This window comes from Lathamus discolor, chromosome 1 (genome assembly GCF_037157495.1).
Source record: "Lathamus discolor isolate bLatDis1 chromosome 1, bLatDis1.hap1, whole genome shotgun sequence".
In the NCBI taxonomy this organism is placed as follows: Eukaryota; Metazoa; Chordata; class Aves; order Psittaciformes; family Psittacidae; genus Lathamus; species Lathamus discolor.
This window is the reverse complement of record NC_088884.1, coordinates 122,614,031-122,629,847: the sequence shown is the minus strand read 5'-3', so window position 1 is coordinate 122,629,847 and position 15,817 is coordinate 122,614,031. Positions and strand designations below refer to the sequence as shown.

Here is a 15,817-nt window from a genome sequence, read left to right as displayed (position 1 = left end):
AGGTTCTGAGTACTCTTAGATGAAGCTAGAGTTAACTGAAGCTGTACTTTGAACAAATACAATGCTATCCAGATAAAGAACAGTATCATGTTGCAAACCTAGGCCTCTTAAACATTTTGGACAGTATATTTTGCTGTCCCTTCAGAAGCCTTAATGAAGTCTTGAGGGATACTGTTAAGAACTTTTCAGAAATCCAGCTAGACTGCATGAACTGGATCACCTTTGCCCTTTGCAACCCCCACCACTGCCATTGGTAATTAGATTTGTCACAGACTCCTTCACAGCTGCGATGACTGAGTTGTAGCACATGTCACAGGGGAATTTTGGTAGGCATTTGACCAAACTCTGTTAATCATTTTCAACACATGATCTACCTGGATCCTTGTCTGCAAAGCTGATTTCTAGTCAGCTGCATCCCTGTATTGTTACATGGGCTTATGCTGTCCCAAGTGCAACACTTTTAATTTGTCTTAGTAGAATTTCAGTTTGTCAGCCTGCTTATAAAGTTCTCTCTGAAATGCAGTATTCCAGAAATATACTTCCTGATCCTGTGAATGCATGCCAACTGCAGAACTTCTGTGGGTGCATTTTGTCCAAGTCACTGTGAAGATGTTAGACAGTATTGAAACCACTTGCAGCAAGCCTTAGTCTCTCAAATGCTGACCACTGCTTTTTGAACCTGAAGGTGCAGTAAGTTACAGGCCACTTAATGCTGTGCACACCTCCCTATCTGGGGCCCAGCAGTGCTTTTTCATTGAAAAGAGTAACTTTTAACCCTATTATCATTTAGCCAGAACTGTATTTACCACATGAATTTCAATTATGTCATATTCATGAAGAATATAAGGACAAAGTTATGACTGAGAGGTTGTGAAAATTAAGAAAATAAAATTTGTTATCAGTAGTTTACACTAACTAAACAGCAGCTTTCACAAAACCTGGAAATCTGCAGGGTTCTGCAAACCTAACTCTGTTGAAAGTAGCCAAGGTAGAAATTGAATACGGTCTGTTAGGCAAAGTTGTCTTTAATGTCAGGTCTTCACTCCTTTTCTTGTTTTCCTCATCCACCTGGAATCAGATGAAAAGTGACACATATTAGCGATAGACAAACTGATTTTAAATTGACTCAATTTGGGGCACAATTGTAATCAAAATTTCACTGCTGATATAGTTTCTGGAGAATATATGGTCTCTTGTCTGCCAGATGAGTGACAGGGAAACTAGGGAAAGGTCTTCCTCCTAGAAAGATAAGGGCTGAGAAAACTGATGCAAATGATGACCTGCTGTGAAGTTGGAAGAAAGAGAACTTCAAGGGCATATGCAAGCTAGGGTGAATTTCTTAGCAGACAGCAAACACTTAAATTTAAGATGGGATTTGGGTAGTCAGTGAAACAAAATCTGTATTTTGGTGTAAGCAGCCCAGGAAAGTGAGCGTGCTTGGCTTTAGGAAAGAAAAGAAATTGCTACTTGGACTGATTGAAATTGCAGTCTGTAATAAATAATATATTGTGGGGTTGGCAAATCAACATGGTTCATACGGAAGATCTTCTGAAAGGCTTTCTGTATTTGCATTAATCCAGAGAGGTTTATAAGTCAGCCTGGTCCTGTTTCAGCCTAGAGAATCCTTTCTCTTTATTTCATAAATTTTTTTATAGTGAAGTTGCTCATGAATGGATTTTCTATTTGTATACGTGTTTGTAGACAGACATGTCTCAGAACTTCATCCTCTGACTCTGTGCTTATGTCATTGGGATAAATTAGTGGTTAACATAATAACTTATAAAACTTATTAAATAGTTATTTGCTTCTGACAGCATTGTTTTGATCTCTTAAATCTTTGAAGGTCTTAATTTTGTGGATTTGAACTACAGTATTCAGAATAAGTTCCTTAGATATGAATAACTTAGAGGAGAAGTGCTTGATTTTAATTTAAGGGTCGTAATTGTTATAAAATCCTAGATATTTGAGACTTCAAGCTTTTTTTTTCTTCTTAAGAAAAAAGTAACTGTGTGGGTTTCATGAGGGGGGGCAGTTTGTGGAATTTTTTTGTTCGGGTGTTGTTTTGGGGGGTCTTTGGGGGGTTTGTTTGGGTTTTTTGTAGGTTTTCTTCTTGTTGTTGTTTGGGTTTTTGCCTCTCCTTTAACATCATATTATTGTACAATCATCATGATAGATCTTTGTTTTCTTCCTTCCACATGGGAAACTACCTCTTCCATTCCAAGTTAAAGAATTCCTCAGGTTAAGTCAGCAGAATTGTTGAGTTGTTCAGCTAACAGGCCAGCTAATGCTTCTGTGCTTGTCAGATAATTTACTCTTTTGACTCATTATTTTAGTACCATAAAGTGCCTTTGACTTAGGCAGTACTGTATTTATGGGTTCTAATACAGAATTCAGGGGAATTACCATTATATGTTTGCCTAATATTTTCTTCCCTGAGCATTTGCCATTGGCTGTTACCAGTTACAGGATACTTCTGACTATGTGGATTTTTTTTATGTGTTTAGGGTGATGACCTGGATTCAGCCGGGATAGAGTTAATTTTTTCTTAGTAGCTGCTACAGTGCTGTGTGTTGGATTCTCAAGAAAAGTGTGATCTGGAATAGGGAGAAGTGAGACTAAGTTTACTTTTCTAAAAACTTTTGAATACTTGGTTTTAAATTTCAAATCTATATCTGCAATATGCATTGGCTTGTTCTATGCATGACTGAGAAGACTGAGAAGAAGTGTAAAACTGCACAGTCTTGGATGGGATGTTAGAAAAGCTTGTATTTAAGCTATGGAAGTGTTCCAGAGATGTCAGGACTTGACATTGCAGACATCTGAATGCTGTTCCAGGTCTTGGCAAAAAAAAAAGCTATACAGAAAGATCAGAAAAGAGTGATTTAAGGAGAGGTTTCTAGATTCTTCGCTTTCTAGAAGTCTAAAAGCCATGAAGACCCAGTGTCAGGGTCCTTAGCAGAATTCTGGTGGGTGACCTCTAGAGGATGTACATGGAGAGACATGGTCATGCTTTTTTAAAATGTATTTGATACACAAATGGAAAAAGTAGTTATTAGTACTGACTGCGAATTTATCAGTGATCAGTGTTTTGAAAACAACGTTTTCTCGTCTTGAAACAAGTTAAAAGGTTAGTAGCAATAGAAGATAATCCAGTTTCTGTATTTAATTGTGTATACTCCTGCTATTCTGACAGCTAATTATATTTCAGTAGCATCTCCTACAGGGCATACTGTTCAGAATAAGATCTAAATCTGACTGAAATATATGAGATAAGATACTGGACATAAAGTGTGTACTGTCATGACCTCCCTGTTGTGCAGATTTGCATACTTACTGAAATATTGCAGCAGCTTTCTTCCTATACATGAGAAGATGTGCATGTGGGAATGAGTCCATCTTGCCCAGAATTCAGGCAGGAAGTGGCATGGGTACATTCCTACAAACTCTGACTTGTGAGCACACTAACTTGTATCTCTAAGCCACAAGGAAGATGTAGCCATCAGCTCCTCTCCCCTGCCCCACCCAGTGATAAATCCAAATAAGTGAACTCTAGATTTAAAATAAACTAGTGATGCTCACTTCAATATCTTGAGCTATTGCATAAATAGCATATATGCATCTATTTAAGAAAGGACAAGTAGAACTAATGGGATCTATGGATGCAAGTAGTGATGTAGAGAAATATAAAGGGAGGAAGGGCTGGGGAGAAATAAAACAAGATGAAATCCTGCCTGACCAATTTGGTGGCCTTCTATGATGGGGCTACAGAACTGATGGACAAGGGTAGAGCAGTTGATGTCATCTGCCTGGACTTGTGCAAAGCGTTCGAAACTGTCCCACATGACATCCTTATCTCTAAGTTGGAGAAATGTCAATTTGATGGATGGACCACTCGGTGGATAAAGAACTGGCTGGATGCCCGCACACACAGAGTGGTGATCAGGCCTCAATGTCCGGCTGGAGACCAGTAACGAGTGGCGTCCCTCAGAGATCGGTGTTGGGACCGGTCTTGTTCAACATCTTTGTTGGTGACATGGACAGTGGGATTGAGTGCGCCCTCAGCAAGTTTGCCGATGACACCAAGCTGTGTGGTTTGGTTGATACGCTGGAGGGAAGGGATGCCATCCAGAGGGACCTCGACCCACTTGTGAGGTGGGCTGATACCAACCTCATGAAGTTCAGCCATGCCAAGTGCAAGGACCTACACCTGGGTCAGAGCACTCCCAGGCACAGCTACAGACTGGGCAAAGAAGAGATTCAGAGCAGCCCTGTGGAGAAGGACTTGGGGGTGCTGGTCGATGAGAAAATGAACATGAGCTGGCAGTGTGCGCTTGCAGCCCAGAAAGCCAACCATGTCCTGGGCTGCATCAAAAGGAGCGTGACCAACAGGTCGAAAGAAGTGATCCTGCCCCTCTACTCTGCTCTTGTGGTACCTCACCTGGAGTATCGTGTGCAGTTCTGGTGTCCTCCACATAAAAAGGACATGGAACTGCTGGAACAAGTCCAGAGGAGGGCCACGAGGATGATCAGGGGACTGGAGCACCTCCCATATGAAGACAGGCTGAAAAAGTTGGTGCTGTTCAGCCTGGAGAAGACAAGGCTTCATGGAGACCTCATAGCAGCCTTCCAGTATCTGAAGGGGGCCTATAGGGATGCTGGAAAGGGACACTTCATCAGGGACTGTAGTGACAGGACAAGGGGTAATGGGTTAAAACTTAAACAGGGGAAGTTTAGATTGGATATAAGGAGGAAGTTGTTTCCCGTGAGGGTGGTGAGTCAATGGAATGGGTTGCCCAGGGAAGTTGTGAGTGCTCCATCCCTGGCGGTGTTCAAGGCCAGGCTGGATGAAGCCTTGGGTGAGATGGTTTAGTGTGAGGTGTCCCTGCCCATTGCAGTGGTGTTGGAACTAGATGATCTTGAGGTTCTTTCCAACCCTAACTATTCTATGATTCTGTGATTCTAAGAAAGGGAAACCAAGACAGTGGAAAGAGGGAAAGATAAGATTGGAGCCTATTCTAAATGCAACTGAGCTTCTGTAGCTGGGAATGAAGTAAAAGCTTTAGAAAAAAATAAAGAAGAAAAAGATTCAGTTTTTAAATGGAAGTATACCAGAAAAGCTGCCAAAATACTACTTTTAAACATAACAATCTTGTGTAAGGTTGTGTATATGTACGATTAAAATGGATATTTTTTGGAGTGGTTATTGATTTGCAGATAAACACTGAGGTTGTTGAATGTCAACCTCCTTGTTTGCTTTCTATGAAGAATCATTTTCATATAGTCTTTTATATTTTTCCTGACCAGAGATGTTTTTCGAAGGTATTCTTGAAAACTAATCGTTTTGTCTTCTGAGTAGAACAGACTGCATCAAATTTTATGTATTTTTCAGTGCACTTCCCCAGGGAGAGCTATACTGGTTTTAAGAGTTTAATCTACTTTGATAAATTTTGCTTTAGTTGGGCTATTCAGAAGCATTGCTTAGGCTGCTCACAGCTGTAAGTAAAGACCTCTTGTGGGAGTTTTGTAGCTTGATCTGGCTCTTCTCTGAAATTGTTGATGCTGCCCGTTACAGCTTCTGGTGAAACAGAGGAACATTCAGTGTTCTCTTCAGCAGAATAATCACTTCATACTGCGTGTTTCTGCCTATATAATTCCAAAATTTAAAAGTAAGCTACTAAATTTATAAGTATAAAAACAAGCAAAATAAAGATTTTCACTTAAACATATTGTGCTAGGGTAATGAAATATAGTCATAATTTGAATACACTGATACTTGTGCAAGATTGTCCTGGGTTCAGCAGTAGCAGTTATTTTTCTCCTTAGTAGCTAGTGCAGTACTACGTTTTCATTTTTTGGCCTGGGAACAGGGCTGATAACGCCGATGTTTTCAGTTGCTGCTCAAATGTTTGGTCTGGCCAAGGACTTTCGGAGCCTCATGCTCTGCCAGGGAAGAGGGAAAGCTGGGAGGAAGCAGAGAAAGGACACCTGACCCAAAACTGACCAAAGAGGTATTCCATACCACAGCACGTCATGCCCAGGATGTAACTGGCAGTTACCCGGAAGGGCTAGGTGGACTGGAGGGTTGGACGAGGTATTGGTCGGTGCTCAGCTGGGGGGAATGGGGCGAGTTATTGGTCGGCTGGTGCTGAGGTGTTGTATTCTTTCCTCTTGTTATTTCCTTTATCATTATTATTATTGGTGGTAGCAGTAGTGATTTGTGTTATACCTTAGTTACTAAACTGTTCTTATCTCAACCCGTGGGAGTTGCATTCCTTTCCATTCTCCTCTCTGTCCCTCCAGGAGCAGGGGGAGGGCAAGAAGGGGCGGGGAGTGAGTGAACGAGGTTTGTGGTTGGGTTTAAACCATGACAAAGATCCATTTAAAATATATTCTAAAATCTATATTCCTGGTGTAGATAATATCCAGTGCACAGAAACATGTCAGGAAGGAGTTGGTGAAATGCACAGAAGCTGTCAGCATGCATAGAGGCATCATATTGAAGCTGTTTGATTTGAGATTTGGCAATGTGCATAAGGAAGCTGATGTTAATGTAATGTTATGAGAAAAACTAGAGAGATGTTTTGGAGATGTTACATTACATTTGACAAAGATGAGCAATGCTCCTCCCCAGAAGAAATAAGGTAGATCATGTTGTATTTATTTATTTTTCTCCCTTCTTGAATATGTAAGCACAGCTAAAAATCAATATACATAATAGCGACACTGAAAATCTCATTCAACCTAGGTAACCTCCAAAAATTTTCTGTTACTCTCTTTCTTTTTTATGCCTTTTTTATTTCTTTCTTCTTCTCTTCCATCTTTCTCACCACTGTTGGAAAGACTCACCACTGCAATTTTGGAAGATTTGAAGTTCAGTCATATGCATCTAGAAGTACTAACTTTAGAAAATGAAACACTGAGATTCCACAAAAAGTTCTGAGACTAAATTTAACATCCCGTCAATGTTTCATTATACTTGGTAATACTTTGTAATATTTTTGTTTTTAAAAACCTAGACATTTCAATGTAATCTTGCAACAGTTGGTATTAAAAATATACTAGCATAACAAGAAATATTTTTCTTTTATAAAAGAAACCATATAGAACTCAAGCACAGCAATATTTATTTACTGATACTTCCAGTTGTTGTGGAGTGCCATCTTATTTTCTAAATTCTGAACAAAACCACTTATTCTCTGCTGAATTTACGATGGATAAGAGTGTAAAGTGTTAAATGTTTCACACTAAATGGGAAAATAAGTTGCAAGTCTCTGAGTTTTCTTTGTTGTTTTTGTTGGTTTTTTATTTAATTTCTAATGTATCTCATTCAAGGTACATGTGCTAAAATTGCTTTATCTTTGTACAGGCCACTCTTGGCATATGCTCTTTTCCTATCGTATAATAATAATAATAAAAAAAAGATATTTTAATGGATTTTTAAAAGGTAACTACTACTGCAAGAACAACTATGTTTAAGAAAATGTCTCCAGAAACTCCTGTGGTGCTATGGATGCACAGTGAATAAGTGTGTCTATACAAACAATGAAACAGATAAGATGGCTTAGCTGTGGGTGTCATATCGTCTGATATGAAGACAAGTAGGGGTAGGTCATTTGCCATATTTTCTTAAACAGTGATGTAGCATTCTGGGTGAGAGGGTTTATCATATAATCTTGACTTCTGTGGTTTCTATATTTTATCAAAATATTTTTAGTGTACAGCTGTTTTAATTATATCTTAACTATCTGAAGTATAGCCTTTAGAATGGGATTGAAATCTAAAAATGGCAATAGGTTATTAGGAAATTAGTGTTTCATTTACTCTGAGATTATAAGCATACTTTAAAATTGATTTTCACTGCGGCTTTATTGGCTAGAAATACATTGTTGTATAAACTTGCAAGTTTATTTATACACACGTAAACCTAAGTTACCATATCTGACTACTGTCAGAACACCAATTCTGGTAACATGCATCAAATAAAATTTTAACCTATCACAATAACTTTGAAATTTCCCTTAGGATTCATTGAATGATGCATAAAATCAGTTACAGAGCATACTGAGGTTATGTTAAGGTTGGGCAGGCAATTTCAGTCTGCTAAGGTGGTGGCAGAAAGAGGAAAGAGAGAGATTTACTATTTACCATTTTTTTTTTTTTTTCACTCTCTCTTTAAGAGGTGTAAATTCATGAAACCCAGCCATCCTCCTTTGTAAGAAGAAAGAGCTAATCTGCCAGTCAGGATATGCAGAGTTTTGATTGTTTTGTTTATCCCTAATAAATGGTCTATGAGAAACATGCTATCACAGTGTTACGTGATTCGGAGAAAACTCCAGGAACAAACTTGCCAACAAAGTTTTCAAGCTGACAAGCAGGTATTCTTTATTGCGGCGCCGGGAGACACGGGGGATAGCTCCTCCTAACGTGTGTCTCTTTGGTGCTCCACAAGCTGTCCTTATATAGTCCCTGGGCATACATACATTACGTCATTTTCCAGAAAGTTCCCCGCATGCGTACAGAATTGTGGTGGTGGTCTCTGAGGGTCGTTTACTTCTTCCAACAATCTTCATCACTTCTGGCAGCCTTTGGAGCACAGTTACCAGGAGGGGCTAAATCACTGCTCAGGTCAGGCTGGGTATCGGTCAGCGGGTGGTGAGCAGTTGTGTTTTCTTCCCTTGTTATTTCCCTTATCATTATTATTATTGGTGGCAGCAGTAGTGGTTTATGTTATACCTTAGTTACTGGACTGTTCTTATCTCAACCTGTGGGAGTTACATTCTTTCAATTCTCCTCCCCATCACTCTGGGAGCAGTGGGAGGAAGAAGGGGGTGAGTGAGTGAGCAGCGGCATGGTTCTGAGTTACCAGCTGGGTTTAAATTATGGCAGGTGGTCACCTGAAAAGCCTGATGAATATATTTGGGTTTTCGGTGAATGCTGGTAATACTGCACTTCTGGCAGTTCTTGATTTTGTGCAGTGAATTAAATGAGGTGCAGCCCACAGCTGCATAGCATTTTGTGTTTCGTTATATGATGACAAGGGGAGTTGCACGAATCAAGAATTCCTCATATTTCCATGAACAGTGCTTCTGAACTTTCTTTATATGATCCTAGTGCCCTGCAGAGCAAATGAAATTATATATTTTATTGATTTTTATAAAGGCTTAAATCAATCATTATAGTCCATGTTGCACTCATTTAAAACTTGAGTCTTGTTGAGTGCTTTAGGATGTGCAGATTTTTGAGAAGCACAAGGTCTTGAGGAGAAGTTTGATTCAATGGACATAGCAAGTGAAAACCATTTCATTAAAAATAGAATGAAATTTAAAGCTCGTGTAATGAGCTTTGAAGTTTTGTTTTAGTTTTATCAGTTTGTGAATTAGGAAAAAAGTGGTTATCACTGATTTCCATGATTGCCGTCATTCACATTAAAAAAAAAAATAGTTAAAATGAGCATTTATAATATGTAAGCAATGTAGAAAATATTCTTTGCCATTCAGAGATAATACTATTCAAAGCAATGAATAATAGAAGAAGGGCCAGTTCACGTACTGAGTAAAATGATTTTCAGGAAGTAGCACATACTGTTTATTAGCTCAGCTTCTTTAAATTTAAATTGTTTGGTTTTGGTTTGGTTTAGTTTGTTGGTGGGGTTTTTTTCTCATTAAAGCTGTGAAAGTACCTTAAACTGTGTTTCACTTAAAGCTGGAGCATGTAAACACTGTAAAGAAAACTTAGAAATCACAATTGCTGGGTGAACTCCATGTAAAGTAAAGAAGAATGCCTTAAGACTACAAAAATGGCTGTACTGGTCACAGGTCCAGATAGTCCAATACTTTCTCTCAAAGAAGTGTAAGAATAATATAATTATACTTTTACATGTGTTTGTGCGATCTTGTCCTGCACATGTAAGCTTCTGGGATCCACAATATCCTTTAACAAAGACTTTTTTCAGATCTGTCACTCTAAGCATGAAAGCTGCTGTCCTTCATTTTGAACCTGGCCTCACACTTGCTTATTTTGATGTTTTTCCAGTCTTAAACGATACAGTAAGCCATCAGTAGCTATTCCAGATTTCCATGAGAGCCATGATTTTGTAGACTGCTGTCAAAACTCTCTAAATCATGTTTTGTAAAAGAAAAATCCAAGTCTATTTGATTTTTCAGATTTTAACTGTTATATACCCTTATCATGCTTGTTTTGCTTTTGCCTTTTTATCTGCTTTGCAGAGGACCCACAGCTGCATATGGTTTTCATGTGGATAAACTATGAGGCACAATTATGAGGGTTTTGTTCACTTTTAGTTCCTTCCTTAAGATACGAATTTTTCTCTGCTAAAAAGGACAGAGTTGATGTAACTGGATATCGTCACTCACTGTCTCTCTCCTGCCAAGTCAGTTTACAGCCCATTGATCTAGATTCAAAGGATTACTTTTGCTGTAGTATAATACTTTTACCCCCATTGAATTTATCTGCTACTTTATTGTTTGGGTTTTCAGTCTCACAAAGTTCTTGGGATACTTCTCACTGTCTACTTTCATTCTTAGTACTTGAAACAACCATTAGAAAATAGAGACTTTGCTTTAATGGTGAACACTTTGTAAGTTCATACATTTATAAGCTTTCGCAAGATATAATTGTCTGTATTTTATTTAGTGCTTTTATTTAATTCTGCTGATTATTTATTTATTTATTTTTAATTTGAAAAGAATTGTGGGCATTTTATGTCCTTACGAAATCAGAAGTTGAAAGTTGCTTCAATAATAAAATAATTGGATGCTGAATTCACCAAAGCAAGAGGTCAACTGATATTCTACTTTATCCTAATTTTTAAAACCTGAACTCTTCATAATGTTTCTAGGTGTTTGAATACAGAATACTGCATTCAATATTTGTAAGAGGAAATAGGAACTGTAGGGGTTTTTCTTCATGTTTGTCTTTCAGAGAAGCTTTTAAGTTCTTCTATTAAATAAATGTTTCCTAGCATGACCTACGAATCACTCTCCATTAAGTCTCATTGACTAATATTAGAAATAAATGCAGGGTTGTGTTTTCTTTTATGGTTTCTGTTAATTTTCTTCATGGGATTGTTTTGTACAGGACTGCCTAAAAACCATGAGCTATTACAGTATCATAATTGTCAACAGAAAATGATTTTCAAGTCTCTTGTCAGCAAAGATGAAAGATTAATAAATGTTAATTATAATTGTAAGTCTATTAAGAGCTTTTGGTTTTGAATAACTACCATGCTGCCATAAAATAAAAGTAGAATCTGCTCTGCTATGCTGGTCATGAGGCTGGAAATAAGACCTCCTGAATTTTAATCCAAGATCTGAAGCTGAAACATTAAGGAGTAGTGAAAAAATTTAGCTTTTTTTTTTTCTTCTGTGTGCTATTAAATGGATCATAAGAATGGAAAAACCCCTTTGCTGGTGTAAGACCTTAGAGAACAGCCAGTGGCATAACACCCTAAAGAACAGCCATTCATGAAACAATGTCTATTACTTCTCATACTGAAACGTTCCACTAAATATGCAAATAATATGTTTACAACAAGTTCAAAGCAGAAGATATAGCAGAAAATGACAAAATTAGTCATGCTAATGGTGATGTGAACTGATTTTAAAATTGCTGTTGAAGAACAGCAAAATGACACTGATGGACCAGTGCCTGAAAAGGTATGTTGCCTAGCTGCATTTCAGCTATTTCAAGCCATCAAGTAATGCTGTCCATTAAGTACAGAGCTTACTCTGTCCATGGACAAAAGGCTTCTTTCTTTTGTTTTAAAAGGTGATTGCTTTTAAATTAGGTTTGAAATAGGCAAACAAAATAAATACAGGCTTGATGTGGCCTTAATTTCAGATAGTGATTACCAGTCTGCGTAATGTTCATTAGTTTAGACTCATAAGAGTTTTTTGTGGCTGTGTATGCACACAACTTATGTAGGTAAATGAGAAGGTTCAAATTGTACATTTTTAATGGAATTGTTAGCTGAAATAGTCTACAGTTGCATAAGAACTCTCTCTTCCATAAATAATGAAGTGATATATGACATCCCAGTATCATACCTTTTAGCCTTCAAAAACTTTTATTTGGAGTGATATTGTGGGTTTCCTTTACTGATTATAACACATAGTAAGGAACCACTTCGTCTCCAGAAATTTCATATGCTTCAGTGTTTCTTCTCCTATTATCCTGATTTGGTATTCTGAGATACAAACGAGTTTTATGATTGCATACAGTCCCCTGCAGACTGTTTTGGGCCATCGAAGGAGTGGGCAATAAGATTTTTTTTGTGTATAGGGAGAGAACTGAAATAGCCCAGCTTTTACTGCCTATTCTTTAACTTCTTCAGAAAACTAAAATAAATCCAAGTGCAACAACTCTTTCTGTAAAATGTGCTCAATTTAAAGCATCAGAATTTTACATTATGCACATCAGCCCATAGTATTTAGGATTAAGAAAACAGAAAGGTTGATCAAAGCCCTGCACAGCTGTAACTGTCTGTTTTCCCTAGCACTACCCTACCCCTCCTGCTATGTTTTAAAAATACAGTGATATAATTTTATATGTTAGCTTACAAGAATATTGCCGTAGCTTAACATATATGAAGAATGACAACCCAAGATATATGACTCTTGAAAACATAATGTTTAAATAGGGTTCCATTATTGATTTATCTCTATTGCTTTTTAAGATATTTTTGCAAAATGTCAGCTTTGAAAACTCCATTTCCCTGCCTTTCACAGTTTAATTACTAAATATTGGGCAAATGCAGAAAATGGAAACATGCTCTGTTCTGATTGATTTAGGTAATAATAAAGTAAAAGTTGTTTTTCAAGCCTTTTGAAATATCTTATCAACACTAGCACTTTATACTGTGTTGCACATTAAATGCAAAAAGTATGTGACAAATATTTGTGGAATAAGATAATTCACAATATGTCAAGTGATGCATGGCATTTACTTCAGGTTTGTATTTAACCCTGTTTTCTCTTTTTTGTGTATTTAAAGAGATTTATTCAAGTACACAACTGTTTATTTTTCTGGCTCTCAATTTCTGCAGTTGTAAAAGGAATCATGTTTGAAATGTAGGAGAAATCATTTTAATACTATTTTTTAAAAATGACATTAATGTGTATGCACTATGATAATGCATATTCTTTTGAGACTGAAATGGAAGAGATTACTAATGTTGGTTTGATCTGGAAACTGTTTTCGCTGATACCAAGAAAAGACTCATGAAACCTGGTTTACCATCAGAGAAGTCATATACTTTAATTTTATATTCTGAATGCAGCATTCACTTTGTTGTCCATCTCATTCTCAGTCCTGTATATTTTGTACTCTGAGCTCGGTTTTTATTTTTATTTTCTGAGAATGAACTCATATGAATGCGTATTGTAGTAATTCAGCCATTTTAGTTCAGTTGAATGTGCTGACTGCTCTGCTGCATTGGCCTTAACTGTCAAATAACTTGTGCTGTCAGACTTTGTATAAACTGTCATGTTTATAACAGTCTTACCTCTGAAATTCATTTTCATATTAAATGCTTCTTTCCTTACAGGGTGATACTTGTCAGTCAATTTAATTGAAATGTCATGCTGACCTTTATTTGAAATACTCTGAACTTCCTGTGGTTCTTGGAAGTTCTTTTTACTTTGATTCCAATTAAAATCCTTAAATTACCAGTGTACAAAACCTGCATGCTAATTAACCTTCTGAATCTGCCTGCTAATTAATCCTACAAACAATATATCTTTTGCAGAAGTAGTTCAGCTGAGTCTGCCTGAAGATCAAAAACTAAGCACAACTGCAGCAACAGTGGGACAGAGTGTGGTCTTAAGTTGTGCAATCCAGGGAGCTCTGAGACCTCCCATCATCTGGAAGAGGAACAATGTTGTTCTGAATAGCTTAGATTTGGAAGATATCAATGTAAGTAAGAGAAAGCTCTTTAACTGCTTAACAATTTATTATCAAAACATTTCATAAAGAATAGAAAGATATGTAACAAGCTGCATGACTCTGGTGTTTCAAAGAAATGGAAATGAAATGTTTGTCAGACTGTTTTTATTTTGCTGTGTATTGCAACCCTTATTGTTAAATATAGAGAAAACGTTTCACAGACCATTTAAAAGAATAAATATAACAAAAGCACATGAGGATAGAACTGCAGCCCGAAATACAGTCAGCATTATACATTCAGGATTATATTGTCTTCAAGCATCTGAAAGAAATCTGTGAAATTAACATTTTAAGAAATACATAGTGACTTATGACAGATCATAATAATAACCTTATTTTCTAATAATTCAATAAAAATTGACTTTTTCCAAAACAAGTAATGTACTGCAAAACTGGTTGTTTTGCTCATTCATCTAAATATTCATCAGTGTGTATGGTACTTTCAAAGAATCACATCTCCAGTGAGTATTTGTATAACTTAGAAATCTTATTTTTGGAACAGCCAATATTTGCCACCTAACTTACTATGACCTCAAAATGTGGAGCAAAATTGAGAAACATAATTACATCTTCTGACAAAACTCTAAAAATAAGCTTTCAGCTGTATTTTGATTTCTTGTGGGTATGCTTACATCGCTTTGGCAATTTTGATGTAAATGAGGACAATGCGTTACATCGGAAGTTGTGCTTGCTCTCCATCTCGAGTGTGAAATCACTGGAACTGTTATGGATGTTGAAAATCGCCACAATCAGATATCTAGTTTGTTTATTTATATTTCATTTTCTTGTGGATGGTTTTAATTCTAAGGTGGCAATTGCACTCACACATCACCTTTATTTCATTTGCTATTTTGTTTCCTGTTCGTAAATTGAGCTTCCTCACAGTGGTGCTTTGTAAAATAAGGGGCAGTGTCAAAGCTCATCTTTCTTGAATGGTAGCTTTAAGTCACTTGAGAGGCTTAGGATAAAACCAGCATCCTTAGAAAATTCTCAGTTAAATAATTGTTGCTTTTGTTACTTCGGTATTAATGATATGACTGACATTTAGAAGCGTCTTGCTCATGTTCACAAGTTCCTTTCTGCAGCGTTTGTTAGCTTTCTGTAAATATTCATGATCCTCATAAACAATGGAGTTCTTACTAATCACTTCTAAGTATAATACATGGCATGAGCTGCACATAGAAACAGGAACATGCATCTGGACACAGAAATAAAAGGGAAATGATGAATGGAAATAATGAAGCTAACAGCTCAGTTGCAAACTGAGCAGTTCAGTTAACTGTATTTGCAGACACGATAAGAGTGAGTGTTTTCAAAGCCCAGTACCTACATTTTGAGTGTGAAAATAGAAACAAAAACCCCAGAAAAACACCCAAACCAACCAACCAAACAAAAAACCCCTTGAGAAACATTTTGTGCTGGTGCAGGTTCCCAGTTGTCGGCAGTGAGGGCTGCAGCCTCAGGTGTGCATGTGGCATCTCTGAGAAAACAGTCGAAAAGGAATGTTTGGCATAGAACACCAGAGAAAGAGAGGAGGAGAGAACAAAGAGAAACAGCAGGGAAGTCCAAGGCTGGAGGAGCAGGAGGTGCTCCATGGTGGAGCAGAGAGCCACACTGATGTATAGGTTTGTCTTGAAGGACTTTAGCCCTTGGAGAGTCCTATCTGGGCAGATGAAAAGGGTGAGGAGAAAGGAGATGCAAAGAGAAACTTCTCCACCACTTGGGTGGAGGGTAAAGGAGTTGGGAGGGAAGGAGTGAAGTTGAGCCTGGAGAAGATGGGGAGGAAAGCTGTTGTTTTCATTGTGTATGTCTTTTTGTTTGCCACCACCCAGATTAGTAATTATGTGTTTATTGT

General features: G+C 37.4%; 1 protein-coding gene across 1 annotated transcript in view; it reads left to right on the top strand.

The window, feature by feature from the left end:
- FSTL5 (follistatin like 5) overlaps positions 1–15,817 on the top strand; it is a 359,720-nt gene that overhangs the window by 245,126 nt on the left and 98,777 nt on the right. The window contains exon 8 of the mRNA XM_065693765.1: positions 13,766–13,932. Coding sequence (XP_065549837.1) covers positions 13,766–13,932 — 167 coding nt within the window. The remainder of the gene's footprint in view (positions 1–13,765; positions 13,933–15,817) is intronic.